Raw genomic sequence first — 21,804 nt, forward strand, 5'->3', positions numbered from 1 at the left:
TTCCTCTGTCCTAGTCCTGTTAGACCTCTCAGTGGCTTTCGATACCATCGACCATGGTATCTTACTGCGGCGTCTCAGGGGGTTGGGAGTGGGAGGCACCGTTTTACGGTGGTTCTCCTACCTCCTGGGATGTTCGCAGTCGGTGTTGGCAGGAGGGAAAAGGTCGACCTCGAGACCTCTCGTTTCTGGAGTTCCTCAGGGGTCGGTCCTCTCACCTTTTCTGTTCAACATCTATATGAAGCCACTGGGTGAGATCATTTGTGGTTTTGGGGTTGGTTATCATCAATATGCTGATGATACCCAGCTTTTCGTCTCTACCCCAAACCACCCCAGTGATGCCCTTGATGTGATGTCCTGTTGCCTGGAGGCAGTTCGGGTCTGGATGGGGAGGAACAGGCTTCGGCTCAATCCCGACAAGACTGAGTGGTTGTACGTGCCAGCATCTCGGGAAATTCAGATTATTCCATCTCTAATCATGGGGGGTGAGATATTACCCCCTGTAGATAGGGCTCACAACTTGGGTGTCCTCCTAGATTCACAGCTCTCCTTGGAAGATCATATAGGAGCTGTGACTAGGGGAGGCTTCGCCCAGGTTCGCCTGGTGTGCCAGTTGCGCCCCTATCTGGACCGGGATGCCTTGCGTACGGTCACTCATGTGCTTGTGACCTCTCGTTTAGACTACTGCAATGTTCTCTATATGGGGCTGCCCTTGAGGACTACTCAGAGGCTTCAGCTGGTGCAGAATGCGGCCGCGCGAGTGGTGGTGTGGGCTTCCCGATACTCCCATGTAACACTTCTACTCCGCAAGCTGCATTGGATTTTGGTTGCCCTCCGGGTGAGATTCAAGGTGCTGGTAATGACCTATAAAGCCCTAAATGGCATGGGTCCGGACTACCTACGGGAGCACCTGCTGCCGGCATCAACTTCCCTTCGTCCAGTGCGCTCCCACAGAGAGGACCTCCTCAGGGTGCCGTTGGTCAAAGAGTGTCGACTGGCAGCCCCCAGGGGGAGGGCGTTCTCTGTGGGCGCGCCAGACCATTGGAACTGTTTACCGGTTGAGCTCCGGATGGCTCCTGACCTTCGCTCCTTCCGCCGTGATCTAAAAACTTACTTATTTGAACAAGCTGGCCTGGTCTGATGGGTGTGGGGTATTTTAATATTAATTTTATTAATTTTTATTGTAATTTGGGCTACATTATTTAATTCTTTCTTAACTTTTGTACATTGTATTTTTTATTGTATTGCCCTGTACACCGCCCTGAGTCTTTCGGGAGAAGGGCGGTATAGAAATTAAATTATTTATTATTATTATTATTATTATTATTATTATTATTATTATTATTATTATTATTATTATTATTATTTTCTTTCTGATAGTGCAGTTGGTGCTTTCTTGGAGAGTGGAGGTTTAATTGAAGAATTACTGCAAGGAAAGCCTTTAAATTTATCTTTTCAAGGCACTGATCACTTCAGAAATCAAATTGGATTTGTAAAGTTGACTGAGAATGATAACACAAGCACGCTTTTAAAGACAGCAGGTAAATATTTTCAAATATTATTAAAAAGTAGCCTATTTTTTTAAAAAAAAGTTCTTTAGATGTAGCTGCTACATTAGTCCTTGAGTAAGTGTGATCCATTTGTGAATCTTGAGTTAAAGAGAACATGGAATAATAGCTGTAGGAATGAAGATAATATCACTATACTACTACTCCTATAAAATGATTGGCAACCCAGTCTTGATTCAGATATAATCTGAAGCCTGAGATTACAAGCAATGAGAACAAGCAGAGTTACACTTTGGGCACCTGCTATCCTTTCATATTATTTTTATTTCATGCCTACAAAAATGAGTTTCATTTTAAAGGCTAATTACAGTTCTCTGTGATGTTTGTAATTGAGGAACTCATAGTGTTGAGGCCAAATATAGTTTAAAAACACAGTTTGATCTTGGTTTCTTTAGTAACATTGCTTAAGCAGCTATAGATCCGCACTTTTCCGTATTGTGGAAATAATTAGTTTTCACAGGTATGGAATAAGTTGCAGACATGAACATGTGATTTACTACAATTCTTTTTATAACTGGAAACTATTATTTTTATTATATCAGAAACTGAGATAACAATAAATGAAATATTATCATTAATATATTGTTGTGATAGCTGTCATGGAATACACAGCTGTATCCCTCGTCCAGTTATAACGAGAGCAACAATTGTTATCTCCAGTCACAGACCTAGAGGTTTTCATAGGCAGAGACTCAGATTCATTGATAATCCAAGCATCTGGAAAACAATCTCCATATTATGGAAACCAAACACAAGAATAAAGTCTGCTATTGCTGTCTCATCTGTGAGATCATGTTTGAAGGTGACAAAGCCAAGGGTTCTATATGAGATTGGTTGGACTGCACTGAGCAATAAGGCATCCTATGTAGATAATGCTTCAAAAACAGAACTCTGCCATAATCACTAGCTTTCCCATTGGAAGTAATTCTCAACCCATTTTAAAACCACCCTGTGGTTTCTATACTTTGTCCTTGCCATTTCTAGATCAAAAACACTTTTAGTTTAATGTCTGTATGCTTGTGGGTTTTGGATTTGCAAAGAGCAACTTCTGATGCTGAGCTGGCCTATGGCCGAGGCCCACAGTATGCTTCAAATCTGTAAATTGCTAAATGTTCCCAGAGCTTCCAGTGCTAACGAGAATTTTTTAAAAAAACCTTTTCCCTTTCCTTCACCAAAAGAGGAGTAATCAAGTTCCTCTACATCCTTGAATAAATGTGTTTGTGTATATACATATACATACATACATAGCACTTACATACTATGTATGTCCACATTTATCTGTTGGATTGTAAAACATTCTTCCTGATACATTTAATATCTAATTCATTTTGAAAGTATTAAAATTATACAGAGAAGCCTAACAAAATCTTATTCCATAGCTCTACAGTTTTACAGAATCCTTCAAGATGAAATGTGTATTCACTGAGAGCTGCTCCTGACAGCATCGCATGGCTAAGAGCTTTTTTCCTGTTGGATTGTATGAAATATGAACTGGGAAATAAGGGGCAACCACAGCAGTATATTTAGTGAAAAAAGCACAAAGAAATGTAAGATGGACTGCTACAAGTTTCATCAGTTGCTTAAGTGTAAAGAAAACAGTTATTACTTCAAGTGTATCAAGGAAGTAGAGTATTAAGCCTAAACATCAGTGGAGGTTTGCAGCTGGTGTCTTGTGAAGGTGGGGTATGTGTAAAATTTCTATCTGTAGGATTTATTTCATGTTCTACATACATACTGATATTTGTCAGAGGGTGTAAGTTTCATGAGGATAGGAATGGGAAAGGAAGGTTCAATGGAGAAAGTAGTGTCAAAGATACGATTTTGTTTAGCAATATTGCTTTTAGGCCAATATCTTAGAAATTTTGATTGCAATTGCAATTTGGCTTGGCCACTGGATACAGTACTTTAACCAAATGACACAGATTTATGGAGGAAGAAATTATCTCTGGCAAGTAGTCAGGATGGCTACAATTTTCAGAATGAGATGTAACCTGTTGTCATGTATCACTTGTTAAGAAAAGCAGGAAAAAAGTAAAGCCTTTTCTTAGGAATTGCCCCATGATTTTTGCTAGGTATATGAGAAATGAGAGATTATAGGCATTAGATCTGATTGAATAGAACTTAAACTTCATGGAGCAATAGAAAATGTGGTATTAAAAAACAGAAACCATCTGATAAAGCAAAGTGTTGGAAAGATAAATTAACAAAAAGATCTCAGTCTTGGAGAAAAGCCTAGAGTTTGACATTGTCCTTTTAGACTGTTCCCCAAATTCCAATCATTTCTTGAAAAGTTTTCCTCTAAGACATTATTAGATGTAATAAATGTTCTTTTGTGCTCTAAGGAATGTGAAGTCGTACCATGCCTGAATATTGTGTGACTCACATTAGGAGAATTTTTCAAAGTTGCAAAGGCCACGGCCATCTTGATTATGTTTTGCATAGCTCAATATAAGATTCACAGGCGTTTTATGTATTTTTCTAATTTCCAAATAATTAGTATGAAACTGGAGGATGGAGATGGGGGCAGTTTTAGCAGCATTGAAAACATTCTCAGGGAGAATGAGATAAACATGTTGTTCCACTCATGGAAAATAAAATACCTATCTTTTGAAATAAATCAGGACTTCTTAGAAAAGGAGCATTTTCCCCAAGTTGGACCTTGGTAGCTAAAGAAAGCATTCCAGTTTTAACCCAAAAGCGTCTAGTATTGTATACTGCAATAGTTAAACATTATTATTTTTTGTAGCATTATATCTTTTTAATATGATAGCCAATTTGATATAATGGATAGGATAAAATTAGGAATCATACGTTCTGTTCCCACCTTAGGCATAAAAGCTGGTGGGGTAACTTTGAGCTAGTCACATTCCCTCAACCCTGGGAAGAAGAAATTGGCAAACCACTTTTGAAATTTTGCCAAGAAAATGTTCCAGGCAGTTTTCAGGTGTCAATGACTTGAAAACACAAACAACAACAACAGCAACCTTGTATTTTAATTTTAAATCTCTAAACAAGATATTTCTAGGAGCAATAAGTAATAACCAATTATGAGAAAAACACAAAAATAAATATCAATCACTCTAGTGGTTCTTTGTTCTACCCAGTTATATATGACGCCATGAATTATCTCATACCATGCAACATTTTTCCTGACAACTGTGTTTCTAGAAATTCACACAGTTAAAAAATAGGGTCAGGTATCTCTGTTATTATTAATTTATTATTATTCCAAAGATCTCTGTTACTTGGGATGGCTTAATCCAGGGGTGTCAAAATGCTGGCCCATGGGCCGGACGCATCATCCAGAAGCTGCGCCCACCCCATTGCTGGCAATGGCAAAACAGTCCCGATACGTCTCGTGATGTTCATGTGATGTCGTGAGTTTGACATTTCTGGCTTAGTCAAATGATTAATTTATATGACATTGTCAGGTGATTTGAAATGGGCTATGAATGCAAGAAACCCATTAAAGATCACACAGCTGCATGGAGAAGTGGGAAAGAAGTCCTTCCAGTCAATATCAGAAACTGGTTGACACTGATGCTAAATGCTTACTTGAGTTTGTTTCTGCCAAAGGGGGCAAGGAGCTTTTTCCATGGAAGGAAATTCATATTGAGCCTTGGTGGAGCAGTGGGCTAATGCCTCCTTAATTAACACCAGCTGCCTGCAATTAGTGCAGGTTCGCATCCCACCAGGCTCAAGGTTGACTCAGCCTTCCATCCTTCCGAGGTAGGTAAAAATGAGGACCCAGATTGTTGGGGGCAATTAAGCTGACTTTGTAATAATGCCGCTTGGGGGGTGTATGAAAGCCCTAATAAGCAGGCATATACATAGAATGAAGGCTACTGCTAAGCTTGTAAGCCGCCCTGAGTCTTCGGAGAAGGGCGGGATATAAATGGAATTAAAATAAAAAATAAAAAATAAAAATATGTGTTAATTTTATAAATAAATGATTGCAAAGTCAATTTTTCATAGTTCAATAAAGGTGATGGTTTAATTGCATCACCTTTATTTTTACATACTGCTTGAATGAAAATAAGATATTGATATGTCTGCAAATGTTAAAAAAACAACAACCCTATTATACTCCATCTGCAAGGAGATACCAAGAAAATTAATGTCCCAGCCATTGTCTTTCCTCCCATCTTCCTACCTTTATCACTGTTTTCCTTTGTCATGGGAGGAAATAATGTCATTCGTGATTACATTTGGGAAGAGAGAAGTTCAGATAGTAGATGGGAATCCTAAAGGAGTAGCAGGTATTTTGCCAGTGGGAAGCCAGCTGTTTCAAATGTGGAAGGGGCCAAAGAAATCATTCTGCTTCCACATACTTTGCTTCTGAATCCAGAATTCATCTGAAACTTGCATACAGCTCTTTGTTTTCTTTCCTTTTCAATTTATTTTTTTTTACTTGCTCTTTCTTCTATTTCATTCCTCCCCCCTCCCAATTTAATTAGTTTAAAAACCAGGCTTATTCTCGTATGTTCTTCATTACTTTCCTAAAACCTATAAGAATTGGGGGGGGGGAAGAGAGTTGTTCTTGGATGTTATTGAAGATGTGACTTCAATTTTTCGTAACCAGATACAGAAAATCTGTTAGGAATTCACTCTCTGATATATATATATTTTAATCCCATTTATATCCCGCCCTTCTCCGAAGACTCAGGGTGGCTTACAATCTAAGAAGCACAAATCAATGTGCTTAGCAATAGCCTTCATTCTATGTATATGCCTGCTTATTAGGGCTTTCGCCCCCCCCAAGCGGCATTATTACAAAGTCAGCTTAATTGCCCCCAATAATCTGGGTCCTCATTTTACCTACCTCGGAAGGATGGAAGGCTGAGTCAACCTTGAACCTGGTGGGACTTGAACCTGCACTAATTGCAGGCAGCTGGTGTTATTTAAGGAGGCATCAGCCCACTGTTCCACCGAGGCTCTTTTATCGCTTATTATGGCATTTCTGTTCTTTGTTGTTGAGATTGTTAATCTCAAATTCCTCCTTCCTGTTTTTTACACGTGAACATTCTATTCCCAACTTTGCCTTTAGTAGGATGTAGTTAGCTAGATGCTGCTTTTCTGCCTACCTGTTTTTTTTTCTGTAACTAAAATTTATTTCTGTTAAAGCTACCAAACCTGCTTCAACAGACTTTGCATAGGGTGGAACACAAGTCACTTTTTCCAACAAATGCATCTATTCTACATATGGCTTTTGGATACATCTCATAAAAACAAATACATATTATTATACGTAATCTGTTTTCGTCCATTGGTTGTCATTTGTAAGCAAAAGAAACATTCTCATCACCGTGATGTCATGTGTTTCCTTTACTAGATATTTTCAGAGACAACAAAAACACATTTTATTGTTTCTCTTAGTAGTGTGTATTGTATTTGTCTAATTCCAGTGTACCATTATGGTAATTATATTATTTTAACTATTAAGACTATTGTTTCATTTTTGTAAAAAAATATTATATTGTCTATTGTTTATTATTGCACCAAAGTGGTTTAGAGGAAGAACAATATAAAGAAATGACAGGAAATGAGAGCATTTAAGGTCAGCCAACAAGCAGATTATATGAATTTAATTAGATACTAATCTTGTGCTGGTGTTGTTCAGGTTGCTAATAACATCTAGCTTTTTGGCAGTGAGTCTTTAATCAAGTCATTTTGAAGTAAAAGTTCAGACACAAAGCAGGCCTTCAATATATATACAGATTGTATACACTAACTATTAAGCATCAGTTTGAGTACCATACTATACACAAAATTAAGTCTAATATTTTATTTGTTCCTAATATGTTTCTAAAAGTTTTTATTTAATAGGCTTTCTTTTTCCTGCTCTGCCTATCATATTTTTTTGTGGGTTAGATACTGATTGTCTAGGAACAAACATCTCAGTAGCTGTTAATTGAACCAGGAGTTGCACTGAAAATCAGTAAATAAATGAGCAACCTAAGTACTTAGAAAAAAATGGAACGCAATGAATCCCTTGGGATACTAAATGTTGCTTCACAAAGAAATGACTTTCTGGTCAGAGTGCAGAGCGTGTATTTTACAAAAAAGAAATGTACACTTTAAAACTTCCACAGATGGTGAAATACGATAACAGAAATTAGGTTTTGTGCTGTTAATAAAGAAAAGGTATTTTTATCCTAGATTGCTATTACTTAGAATAAATAATTGGACAGACACTGTGGTCCCTTGAACAGTGCATTTTGTCAATTTTCAACAGTGTCAAATGGGAGCAAGTTCAGAGGGCAGCTTCTAAGTTGATGAGTCTAGATAGGACTGGGATGTCAAACTGCTGGCCTGCGGGCCAGATGTGTCATGCCAAAACCGCGCCCACCCCATTGCCGGCAATGGACAAAAAAAGTTGCGATACGTCGTGACAAGTCATGTTGACGTTGCGAGTTTGACACCCCTGGTCTGGAAAGCAAGCCCTGTGAGAGAAGTAGGCTAATAATCCCCCATCAGTTCCTCATAGGGCTTTCTTTCCAGACTTAAAAAGCACATACACGTGTGTGTGCGCGCACACACGCAGACACACATTCTTGTCAACAGGGCTGCCTATTTCTGCTGTTAATTAGGCACTCGTCACACCCACACAAAATACACATTTTAATAAACTTCCTCAAGGTCAGCCACGGTCAGTGAAGTGCTGCCACCTGCTGTTACAGAGCTGCGACAATTGGTGCATCAGCAGCTCAACACTTATAAGTGAAGCTTTAAAACAAACAAACAAACAAAAAAACTCACGTGCATCTTACAAAAAAGGGAAGGTCAAAGGAGAGTAATTGGAAATACATTTTCATACCGCTAGGCTGTGAGAAAGCATTTACCTCAAACAATGACTTTTCTTTCGTTACCTAGTTTGTGCTGATGGCACACCAACTAATAATCGAAAAGCTGGTGTCTTGAAACGGTGTGGGTCTTTATTGACAATGTTAGCAGCACTTACCCTGGCTCTTTGTAGCAAGAAATGGGACTCCGGTTTCATAAAAGCCTACATTTACTGCAAACATTACCCAGCAATCAGGAAAAGAGGAGGGGAATGCATTAGGGAGTACAATAAGTCTTTATTTAAATACAGCTCTTAGATACAATGTTTGTAGTTGCAAAATATTTGTGCCATTCAAATTCAAGTAACACAAAAGTTTCATTTGGTTAGTAGATGTGGTTAATAGCAATTTCAGAATGAATTCAGTAATCCAAGTTCCTCTTGAATCCCAAATTATACTCCAAATTTTTGCCAAGCAAATCATTGTTCCTCAGCTTTTTGCCCCTTTTTCTAACTTGAGATAATCGTTCTAGAATTTGTCTGATTTCCAGAGAAGTCAAACAAATTAATCATTATATTAAGTGGGTAAGGAATCTTTGTTTTTCTTCCAGAAGCCACATTTTCCTAGAATTAGTAAGATTGAAACGTGCAAGAGGTAGAGCTAGAAGTAAAATAGGGTGCAAATAATCTTCCTTTTCTCTCTGTCATATTTTATTTTCCCTGTTTCATTGCTTCCTTGTTTGAAAATGTTGCATAAAACGTCATGGCCAGCTATCATTTTCATTATCAATGTATTTTTATGCATTTACAACCCAGTCCTGCCTGTTGTAGGAGGTTCTGAGGCACAACAGATATTATCACTTTGTACAAGGTACAGTTCAACTCTGCTGGACCTGAATGAACTCAGAAGTACATTCCCAACTTACCTAGAATCTCTGAACAGGCCTACTGAAGTGTCTAGTTCAAAGAGAAAAATAAGAGGGCATGTCTGTGAGAGGTTACTGAGGCATGAAATGTGAATCCAGCTGTGTTAACTGTAAATATCAAAGGCTTCTTTGCATGAAAATAAAGCAAAGGAAATTAAAATGGGAAATGAATATCAGAGGGAGATACTGAAAAATTCAAATAAATCATTGATATTAACACTTAAAGTTTAATATACGGTAAACCTTTGATTAAATAACTGTAGCTTATTTTAAAAATTCAAAGAGAACAGTTTTCTGATATATGGCCATATTGTATTATTGACTAAGGAGAATTAAAAACTAGTATACCAGCTGCTCAGTGAAGAAGGTAAACAAAAAAATATATGCAGAATTACTTAACTCCTATTTTGGTCCAATTTTCTCCAACAAAAATCAGTGTGTTCCATAGCAAAATATGAAGGGCAGGATGAATGAATGGAAAGAACCTCTTAAGGAAAACCTATTTCAGTATCCAGGGCCAGATTAATTGCAGCTTAGAGTATTGAAGGAATTAGCTAATAGTCTTGATGAAACCTTGTGTATTAGATTTTGAGATCTAATACTGGAGATCTGAACTGCCTCATGAATGAAGGGCAAATATTCCTATCTTCAAAAATTGAGAAAAAAAATCCAAGAAACTAGCAGGCAGCATCATAGCAATACCCATGAAAATTCTATAGCGGCTTTAAAAAGATTGATCTGTAAATATCTTGAAAACAATTTACAATTGCTGGATATCGGCATGCATTTGTCAAGAACAAATCTGGCCAGACTAATTTTATGTCATTATGTCATCAAAATAGTTCTGCTGCAGTAACTTCCTTCATAGATTATGGGATTACTGTAGACAAGCTGTACCTTAACTGCAGAAGGGCATTTGACAAAGAACTCCTTAACATATTGATTAAAAAGCTGTTAGGTATGGGCTGGATGGCATGATCATTAGGTGGATTTATAATTGGCTTGAAAATCATACTCATCAGGTTCTTGTCAGTGATTCCTCATCAGATTGGAGACAATGCTGCTTGGTTCAGTCTTCTATTTTTCAGTGTCTTAATTAACGATGTGGGTGGAGTGGTGGAGGAATGCTTATCGGTTTGCAGACGATAGAAAATTGGATGTGACAGCTAATATACCAGAAGACAGAAATGAAATTCAAATCAAACATACAGAGTGAAAATTGAAAGTGACAGATGCAAAGTTCTTCGATAATAAAAATCAAAGGTACAGCTATAGAATACTTGATTTGGTAACAGTACATTGGAAAAAGGTATTACAGCAGTGAGTGAGTGATTGCAAACTGAAAATAAACCAACTGATGTATTGAAAGATGACAAACACACTTTTTATGTCACATCAGTAGAAGTATAATTTCTGCATGATAAGTAGTAACCATTCTGCTTGGTCAAACCCCATGTTGAGTCTTGTGTTCAGTTCTGGGCACGTGGTTGAGGACAGGTTGAGGAAAACTGAAAAGATTCAGAAAATAACGATGGTGGAGCTAGAAATGAATTCCTAAGAAGAGACATTGGAGAAACAGGACCTTGAGAAAAGATGAGTGATAGTGTTCTTCAAATACTTGAAGGGATATATAGAAGAGCGCTTCCTGTTTTCTTTAGAATGGAAGATTCGATTTAAGTAACAGGAAGGCAGAATCCAGTTCAATAGGAAAAAGAAGAATCACCAAGAGCACTTTGAAGGTAGTTGGTCCCCTTTAATGTCTTCAAGTGGAGGCGAGAGCAGCAATGTGTTAAGAATGCTTTGATTTAGATTCCTGCACTGAGCAGGATGTGAACTCAGTAGACCTTCCAGCTCTGTGGTTCTACAATTCCCTCTTGTTATTTTTAAATACGTTGTTATGATAAAAAAAAATTCAAACTCTTGACATCTGTCTTAAGATGTACAAAAAAATCATTGCAGTAGATTAAAAAGAGTTCTGCTGCCCGATCATACTTTTGTAAAAGTCACAATAATGTTTGCTTTACTACTGACTTGCCAAATATATTTAAGTTTCAGACACAAAGTGATTTAGCATTAACATGCCTGAAGCAAATTTGAGCTGACAGTTTGCTTGCACACATCGCAGTAATAGCAAAATTGAGTGCGAGAGTGATCTCAGAGTAAGGCAACCCTTGTACAGCCATGTTTGGAGGTAGGATTCCTGCTTTTCCCAAGAAATAATCTGCACCATAATTTTATGCAATTAACGTTACATGTGTAAAATTATATGGTTTAGTTGTAGCAAATTTAAAAATAAATTAAAAGTGTTCTCTCTTTTCAGTGGATTCTTTCCCCCCCCTGAAACAGATATTGCTAAGCTTGTAAGCCGCCCTGAGTCTTCGGAGAAGGGCGGGATATAAATGTAATAAAAATTAAAAAAAATAAAAATAAAAAAATAAAAAATATTTCTCATTCTCTGATTTACCTCTACCTTTACTTCTATTTTTTTAATCCTAGAAATTGTGAAGAAGATATTTCAAGAAAAAGGTATCATCATAGATGACAAAGTTTTAAAGCCTCACTTGACCTTCATGAAGTTGTCAAAATCCCCAAAACTACAAAAGCAGGTGAAATGATCACAGTTGGGTTGAGGGGCAGTTTGCATTGTAAAGATTTAGATTCTCCACAAATTATTGTTATATGATTTTACATTTTAACCGTAGCTGAGTGACAGGTAAACTAGTATTAAGTCTGTTATCAGGATATCCTATAGATACTATTTCACAGTTGAAATTTAATCCTACAGACAGCATAATTATATATCTGAGATTATTTAAAAAATAATTATATACCAAAACTATTAACTTCAGCTTGTACAGCTCTCTTAAATAAAGAAAAGAAAGATTAATTTAAGGGAGATGGCATTTTTACAAATTATATTTTCCTTTGCAATTTTCATGGTTTTTAAATAGTAATTTCCAACTCATACGTTTTTTTTTAAAGACTAAGGAAATACTGGGTCCAAGCACTTATCTGGGCTGTAATAAATATAGTACTTCTTTATTAAATGAAAATAAGACCTCTGCCTTGATGTCGTTATTAATTGCACACATTTTATAATGAAGAATCTGGGAAACAGAAAATGTAAAGACATTAGACATTAGAATGATATGTACACATACTGATATAAATGTAGTTTTTGTTTGTATTAATTTTAATTTGAGTTAAAATCAAACAATATTGGTAGCGTAACCTTTTGCCTGTCCACTTTGAAGTGAACCTCATATTTATTCTCAAAGTAATGTACTTAGTCCTGAAGCACTTGAGTAATAATGAAAATAATACAACTTTTAAGTTTAGCCATTGTGAAGATGCTTGCAGATAAGATTAAGAAAAATATATTTTAAAAAAGCATGAAAGTAGAATTAAGATATTTGTATTTTTAGAAATATATTTATTATTTTTCCAAGAGTATGAATAAGATAGTTGAAAATTTTAGAGTAATTTAAACTCAGAAAAAAATACAGTAAGAACAATGTTTATTAGCCAATGTGTTTGTTATGATATAAATGATTTGAGCTTCTTCTTTCTTCTGAATACTTCTAGTTTTACTGTATTTTTAATCACATTTTCTTTTTTCACTATGTAACAAGAAATTTAAGAATAGATACAGCTCCATTTTACAGGATGATAGTTATCTCATTACTAGCAAGTGTTCAAAATGAATAATGAAACTAGTTTAGTAATTATAACAAGTTCGTGTATAATTTTGTGTTCTCATCTAAACAGGATGGGTATCTCACTCATGATCGAATATCAGCTATAATGAAAGATTTAAGAATAGTATGTGTTTAAATGTATATGGAAGCCATAGGTTCCTACTGTGAATGCAAAAGCAAACTAAGAAGAGAGAGAAAGAGAGAAATATAATCATCTAGTCTTGATCATATACTGCCATCTATGGTTGTGCCTGAACTAATTCAATTTTTCATGTATTATAATTGTATTTTAGTAACCAGTAATAAAGGTATTTTTTCAGTATGGAAAATACCTGAATGTTCTGAATTAAAAAGTTCTATTGTAAAGCTAAAGAAACTGGGACATTTAAAAATAATATCAAGATGAAACATTGTAGATTTTATTTTTTAGAATACCAGCATACAAAAACATTTAACAATAGACAACAAAGCAAAGAAAAATCTACTGTTAAAAAAGGAATATTAATACAAATTTCTTTGCTTTTAAATGTTTTTGCAATGTAGATTTTCTGGACTATTTTTATGTTATCGACATATCTAATGTACGGTATATAACACCAATTTAGAAATTATTTATCAGTGGAAAAAAAGTTAGTAAATAACCTGAACATAGTCCACTTGTGTGTCTAAATATCATGTTATTGACAATTATGTTTACAAAAAACTAGGGAAATCTATAAATAACCTTGAATTTAATTTCAGTTATAATTTATTCACAAATACACATTAATAGTTCATCAAATATAACAATAGCCGTATGGTGGTTTGCAGGATCAGGATCATAGTTTTGTCATCTCCCATATGTGACAGAGTGGGATATGCTGGTTGGATGTGACAAGCAACGGGTAAAACATATTAAAGACCTGATGGGCGAAACTGACTGGTGGATTATGAATTTTTCAGGCTTTTTGTCTGAAGCAATGTGGCATTTCTTTCTGATGTATTTCCTACTTTGTAACAATTCAGTATACACTGACTAAACTATATAGTTCAGTCATATGTTATTTGTATTGCAGTTATTTATATGCTCTCTATTCAAATCACTCTAGGTTAATAGGTTACAGTATGGAAGCTGAAGAGGGTAGCACCTCTTGAATCAAAAACTCCTTTAAATCCACTTGGGAATTATCAAGATCTAGCGAGAGGAATTTATCCACCAGAGATTTGCAATTTTGCATCTGTTTCTCTCTTGAGGGATGGTCAGTACGTTGGATAGGTTTCCCATTGCGAAACAGTTCTGATACTTCAACTCCTCTGTCAATAATTTTGGAGGGCATGCCAGCCAGAGCTGCAATATTGGCTGCATGGCTGACAGTGGACATGCCTTCTTTAATCTGATAGAAAAATACAAGCTCGTCTCCATCTTGATGGGTATCCATGGTCAGATATTGCACAAGAGGAGTGTGAGGCAAGAGCTTCAGTTGCATCAGGCTATGGAAATTAGTGGCAACAAAAAGGTGTGGGCACTGGCTCACTTGTGCAATCCAATGCCTTAGAACAGCAGCCAAAAGAGAGAGGCCATCCACAGTATTTGTGCCTTTGCCAAACTCATCAATTAATACCAAAGAGTTTTCAGTGGCATTATTCACTGCTTTGGCTATCTGGTTAAGATCAATCATGAAAGTGGACAGTCCGAGAGATACTGATTCTCTGCTGTGGATCCTTGTATAAATTCCATCTATAAGTCCTATTTCAGCTTTAGTAGCAGGGACGTAACTGCCAATTAGAGCCATAAATGTAATAAGACCTACTTGTTTTAGATAAATACTTTTACCAGATGAATTGGGCCCAGTAAGGAGCTTAATCCGTCCATATGTTTCACTGCTGTCCACTGAATTAGGCACAAACGTTTTTGCACATAACTCCATCAGAGGGTGCCTTCCATCTTTAATGTGAATAATAGGAGAATGAGAGAAGGTGGGTCTGATATATCCGTTCTCTCGAGCCATTACTGCCAGAGATAATAGCACATCTAAATGTGCCGTATATTCAATCACATCACTAAGTACCGCAGATTTTTCCAGGATCTTAGACTGTAGCTGGTACATGATTAATGTTTCCTGATCTCGTATTTCACAGTGAAGGTCCCCAAGCAAACTATCCAGTTCCTTGGTCCTGGCACTGCGGTAATGCAGCTTTTCTTCTGATAAGAACATAAAATCTAGACCTTCAATCTCAAAGTCAGTCTTGCCCACCATGGTGGGCAGCCGTGGAAGAGAGAGTAAGAACCCTATTAAAGGAATATAAATAACACTGCAGGATGGAATTCTGTTATCCAGGTCCTCTAGTTCTTTGCGAGCTACTTCAGTAAGGAAGTCAGACAGACCCACTAGCTTTCGTTTCTTCTCATCAATTATGGGGTCCACATTTGGTCTGACAATAAAGTGGTTTTCCGAGATGCTGCTTTCAAAATCTACCACTTTGCTAATTAGGCTGGCTATATAGTGTAAATCATCAGTGAAAACATGAGAAATTGTCTGAAAAAGCTCAAGGGTGCTTGGCAGAGAGCGACATTTATCTCTTAGGCACACAGCACTATAAACGGTTTTGTAAAGTGCCTGCCAGTCACTTACCTTTGTGTTAGAAAGAGCCATCCTCTTAAGAATCAGAGGTACGTTTTTTATATTTTTGAGGCATTCCTGTAGGGTCAGGATTGTTTCATGGTTCTGAGCTAACAGAAAGAATTGGATAACATCCAGTCGCTTGTTAAGCTCTGTAAAGTTGCTGGTGGGCCTCATAAGCCACAGTCTCATCAGTTTCTCTCCCCACTTACACCTACAGTGGTTCAGAATCCCATATAAGCTCAGTCCTTCTTTCTTCCCAGTGGCCTGTTTATACACAGAAGGATGTACTTCGCTTTTAAAAATCTGCAGTACACAGTAAGTGTCTTGATCCACATGTACGGTATCTGTCAATACGAACTTTTTAAAGGCCAAGATGGGAACAGCAACATGACTATCTTCTAGTTCAACTCCAGGTCTTCTCCTGTCAAGGAATTTTAGCAGACCTCCTAATGCTCTTAGTACAAGAGGGCTCTCGAAAGGTAAAATAGAGGACAGATAAAGAATTTTGTCTGCTGCTGTCACGTGAGAAGGGACAAAAGGGAATTGCCTGGATAGAATCCTTTGTTTGCTTACTTCCAAACCAAAATCCATATTTGGATAGAGGACAACCTCTACTTTTCCTCCTTCTGGCTTTTCTCCCTCAGTGGTGCCTACATTGGTCAGAAATTTGGCAATATTAGAATCTTGTTTGGCACTAGTCAATATATATTTGGGAGAGATCTCATCTACCACCCTCTGAAGCAGTTTGAGGTCTTCATTGTCAGGTGTGTCAGGCATGAAATATACTGAGCAGTCTCCAGTGTCATAATAAACAATTCCCAGCTCACCTCCGTACCACAAAACACACAAGTAGATTTCAGATGGCCCTTCATCTTCTTCAATGGCCTGCTGAGGTTGGGATGGGCACTGGTTGGAAAAAGTAGCAGTAGTACTCATTTTCCTTGGCTTCAAAGAAGTTCAACCATCTATGTAGTTGGAAATACAATATTCTATTAGTGGCCTTTATGGAACATGTATGCAAAATGAGGACTATATAATCTTTTTAAGCTATAAGCCATTTATCAAAAAGGGCCCAGGGTAAAAAGAGTGGATGGACCAGGACAAAGTCTAATATAATTAACTGATACACATGGACATTCTAAGGGCCCCATTAACCCTTAAGATTAATTTATTCCCTGAATCTGGGTTTAAGTTAAATGCAGCATACACCAGGTCAACAATCTTTCTACATACATTTTAAAGGAAGTTATCGTAATATTATTAGATAAGGAACGAAGAAAATAGAGCCCAATTTTTGCATTTTGGAGTCAATGCTGAAAGTACATATTCTTCCCAGAAGTATTCTTTTTAAGGTGAGAATGCTGATATTTGGAATCTTTGAATTAGAAAGTCCAAATAGAAATATTGTGCACAATAAATATGTAGGACCAAATGTTTATGTAAATATAAAGATATTTTCCTTTTATAGAAATATAAATTCTGGAGAGCAACAGATGAACCAGATTAAATTTGAGCTAACAAGCAGTCATTGTTCTGCATGATTGGGTATTGTATTATGGATTTTGTATACAGAATTAAATATGTGAAAAAAATTCATATAATAGATGCCGCTCCATTATACCAGTCACAGTAAGCATTTCCATTTTGTCTTCATTTGATTTCATATGAATTATTATTGACTGCAGGCAGGGGAACCTGAAGTTGTCACACAGAGATAGATTTGGGTGTCATCATCCGACTGAAAACACCCAATTCTGCATCTCCTGATAATGCTTCACCAGACATTTCATGTAAATATTGAAAAAGGTTGGGGATAGACTGGAGCAATTAATATCTGCCTGAAAAATATCTCTAAGGGATCCATTGTGCTTAAGATATCTAATAATTGACTCCTTTAAACAATGTAGTATGTTTATTTATATTATATTTATTTATTCAGAAATTTACAGAACTGAATAAATCTTCTTGAATAACTTCCTAGGTTGAAATAAGAAACAAAGATCAGAAGGACATATGATAAAAAAAATACCATGTCAAGTCACCTGTCCAGTAGCTTTTTGGGAGTAAATCATCTTAATAGATCCAGGGTCCCCACAAAGATGATGTGTAGCCATTAATCCAACCTTAACCAGATAGCAATCTATTCATAACTCCTTAACTCCACTGTCAGAACAGCCTCCTGATTAGAACAAAACATCAAATTAACCTTTTGTCCAAAGTGGAGTCACCCAGCACAATAAACCCAGATGTTTCTAAAACTTGAAAATGACATCTAAAATAAATTTGATGAATAGTACATAACAAAATCCCCAATGCATTCCTGGTCCCAAGCCTAAAGTACCCACATTCTGCATGAACCAATTCATAAGTATCCTGCTAATGAAGATACCATGACAGTATTAATCTACTCCCCATCTCTCTACAAACCATTTTCAGTATTGTAAGTAGATATTTTCCATGCAGAACACTTCTAATTCTCCACCTCACTTTTATCTTTATCCCTCGTAAGAATTAAGAGGTTTTGTGCCAGTGTTGCCACCTGTCCTCTTTCTAAAGTGGACTTCCATTTATAGTATTTTCTAATTATTCCAATGGTGTAACCTGGCTTGATCAATATTTCCTAAATCCATACTATTTTTTCTTCTTACATTTATATGCATGTACTATATTTTAGTCTTTTGCGTGGTTTGAAAATTATTTGGAAAAGATGAAAACCCCTTTGCTGAGATGCCATGCTTGCATTCTTATGTGCTCAGTATACTGTATATTTTTTTGAATAATTTCTGATTGATGCATAGCCTTACTTTACATACAAGTATCCACAAAGGTACACACACTAGCATGTTTCCTATGTATGCTGTTGCAATACAGTTGCAAAAATACCTTGCTAATATTTTACGATCAAAGCCCGTTTTATATAACATTTATTTTCTGAATTTGTCTATTTTGTATTCTTTCTCATAGAAGTAAAGCATTTTCCCATCACCTCTAGTCATCCATTGAAGTCTTGTGATCCTTTGCTTATAAATATTCCATGATAGGGGTATTGGTCTTAAAGAAAGTGAACTTCTTGCCTTTAACAGTACCTCTAGGACAGTGATGGCAAACCTTTTGGGCCTGCCATGTGAAAAATGTAAAATTGCCTAACTTGATTCTGTTGGCGTATCCCACTACCATCATCCTGACAAAAAGAGAAATTCTTTACTACCTTCCCCCAACGTTGGCCACTCTGAATAGCGGCCCTTGGCAGAAACTGGGCCTGGGCCTGAAATGGAGGCCTAGGCCTTGACTTCAGCCTTAGCCTCCTTGCTTCCAATAAAAAAAGGCCAGCTCGCCATTCCCAAGGCACATGAGCAATAATGAGCAGCACAGTTCTGCACATATGCACACACACGTGCGCACACAGAGATAATTCTCAGATCCTCCCCAGATAATTTCTTCCCTAAATAAATTCTCTCATACTTGCTGCATTTTCTCACTTTCAGCATTCCAGAGAGGGTCCCTCAGTGTTTTTTCTCCAGACTTCTCTTCCGCTATTGTCAAAACAGAGGTGGGGGAAGGTGCGGGGGGAAAAAAACATGAGTGAAGAGACTAACACGACTCGAGGGATGAAGAGACTAACATGACTAAAGGGAGCATTTAGCATGGCATGACATCGAAATAAAATTCAGTTCAGATGGCTTCATTGCCTGCATCTTGAGGGGAGACGGGAGAGGACTAACTTACATGTTTCTGCTCCCCCAAATGAATGAAATTTAGTTTTTGAATTAACTTGGGAACTTACTTGGAGTAAGGCATTTACAAAAAGCTCTTCCTTTTCCACAGAACCATCTCTGAGTTAAAGAAAGATAGGGTGGGAAACCAGTCGCTCATATAATGTCTTAGGCCTAAAATGAGGAAGGTTCAATCTATAGAGGAGGATGAGACTGCTTTTTCCAGTTTGGGAAGTTCTCTTGTTACAATTAGGAAAAGGGACCAGCTTTTCATATTTAGAGGAGTTCCCAATGAAGGAGAATATTTGTAATTCAGGGTTGAAATGGGGGGTCCTTGGTACTCTCTGAGCTTGGTTGTTTTTCTTGCAGACGTTTCAGTGCACTGATGATGTTACCTAGTTTGGGTAATGAAAAGTCTGCAAGAAAGCAACCAAGCTCAGAGAGCACAAAGGATCACCTCTTTAGAAGGATTAGTTTTGTCTCCTGTTTCTCATTCATTTAAATCTCTTGGTCAGTTGCTGGAATGCAAATATTGTATTATGCTATTACAGTGTATTGTAGTGACAGTGCGGGTGGCAAAGTAGCCTCTGTCCATTGTTATTGATTTAAAAATACTTGCTATGGAATTAAAAAGAGCTAGGGGATAAGATATCAAGAAGCAGCTCAGAATGCAGCACACATGATGCACCACTAGATGTCAGCCACATTTCAGGCATTAATTAAAACAGAGCTATCTATCATACAGTAGTTACTACTAGATCGCTAATGTCTTCTTATTTTTTTGAGAGTGTTGCTTGTTTCTTGTGCAAGAAATTTTGTTCAAAATAAATAATTGCTAGAAGAAAAAGCTACAACAGCAGTTATTTATAGATAACTTTAAGCAAAAAAACAGGATGATGATTGATGATTATGTGCTATTCAGTCAGTTTTTATTCTTAGCAGCCATATATAAATAGATACCCCTAACCTGATCTTTTGGTTCTTCTTCTTGCTGTTGCTGTTATAACTGAGTTCATGCACCTTGTCCTCCTCTTCTCTTTCCTATCACATTTCACAACTTAATAAGACTTTTCTAAAGAACTAGGTAATGTCCCCAAATATACTTTGAGTCTGGTCATTTGTGCCTTGAGTGAACTGAATTTAAAGCGGATCATAACTCTTTTTTCTGCCTATTTTATTTTAAATATTATATAAAATTTACATATATGATATGCCTGTATTTTGAAGGAGACTACATGTTATATTGCTTAGTAGGAAATCATTTCAAATTATTGAATCAATACTTTCTTTAGGTACTAGATGCCAGATTGATATTGTAACATTTACTGTTATGCAGTTGGTTGTTCTTCTGTTCACTTATATGATACTTTCACATAGAATAGCAGACCTCCCTTCCTATCACAAATGACAGTAATTGTCATAATTCTTTTTTTTTTTAAAAAAATTGCACTAGATTGTGAAAGTTGTGTTCAGATTTGGTTACATAAAGTATATGGGAGCCATGAGTACAGCACCTGCCTGCAACTTGTAAGAGTAGTCACACCCTTTTCTCAAGATTGTATAGCTGTTACGAAAGGCATCTGCTTGATCTTGGAAAGACGTAACTATTTTAAATAGTTGGGGCCAAGAGCTGAGTTTACAATTCTCTGCAATCCTTAACACATTTTTGGAATCCTATCCAAAATGACATACTGGAAAACCTCAAAGGGATTCTATTCAGAAACAAACACAGGGAAACAACTGAGAAAAGGGGAAAATAGAAATAAAAGAGAAGAATAAAAAAATATTTTGTTATCCATATTTTTATTAACAGTCCTGAGGAAAGGAAGAGGAAGAGAAAAGAGTAAAATGGCAGATTTGCCAGCTTCAAAATTCTGTGCTTTGTGGGCAAGGCAAGCAGGTGCATCTCTCATCATCCTGAAGTGTGTGTGTGTGTGTGTGTGTGTGTGTGTTTGCATGTATGTATAAAAAAAAAACTATGTACGTTCTACGGAAAAGACCCTCAAATGAGATTACAGAGGAAATAACAAAGTATTGAGCTAATTTCCATTATTCATCGTAGAAATGCATAAAAATGACACAAAGGTAAAGAATTAGGAAAAGGTAACCCAAACGTGGGCACCAATTCTTGTTTATTTTATTGGAGGGGTGGAGAGTTGATTGGAATCCTTATTTGCAAATCTTTTGGCACTGATTCTTCATCACAAGAGAGCAGTAGAATATAGGTAGAGAGCTAAGGATATTGTCAGAATCCATTTATATCATATTCATAAATGGAATGTTTCAGACATATCCCATGGATTCTGCCATCTCCCGAAGAGAAGAGGATAGATGTGTATTGAACCGGCAATAGGCATTTCAAAGGAAAGGAGAAGCCTTTTGAACTGGGGAAACAAAAGGGGGGGCTAGCATCTGGTTTTTGTCACGGTAGACAGCAATAAACAAAAGGATCCTAACTTCCTTTTTCCCACGAGATGGATGATATGAGAGGAAGGATGGGGGACTGACCAAATGGAGA

General features: G+C 36.8%; 2 protein-coding genes across 6 annotated transcripts in view; one reads left to right on the forward strand and one right to left on the reverse strand.

Moving 5' to 3' along the window:
• The window catches only part of AKAP7 (A-kinase anchoring protein 7), a 95,634-nt gene that overhangs the window by 23,642 nt on the left and 50,188 nt on the right, over positions 1-21,804 (forward strand). For all 5 annotated transcript variants that reach the window (XM_083379948.1, XM_083379949.1, XM_083379950.1 and 2 more), the window contains exons 5-6: positions 1,378-1,538; positions 11,769-11,878. In XM_083379948.1, the coding sequence (XP_083236074.1) occupies positions 1,378-1,538; positions 11,769-11,878 (271 nt within the window). The remainder of the gene's footprint in view (positions 1-1,377; positions 1,539-11,768; positions 11,879-21,804) is intronic.
• MSH5 (mutS homolog 5) lies at positions 14,068-16,509 on the reverse strand (the record flags this gene model as incomplete). Its single annotated transcript, XM_083350187.1, has 1 exon — positions 14,068-16,509. The coding sequence occupies one exon, from the start codon at positions 16,507-16,509 to the stop codon at positions 14,068-14,070; it is 2,442 nt and encodes an 813-aa protein (XP_083206313.1).

The sequence above is a fragment of the Vipera ursinii genome (genome assembly GCF_947247035.1).
Source record: "Vipera ursinii genome assembly, chromosome: 1".
Lineage (NCBI taxonomy): Eukaryota > Metazoa > Chordata > Lepidosauria > Squamata > Viperidae > Vipera > Vipera ursinii.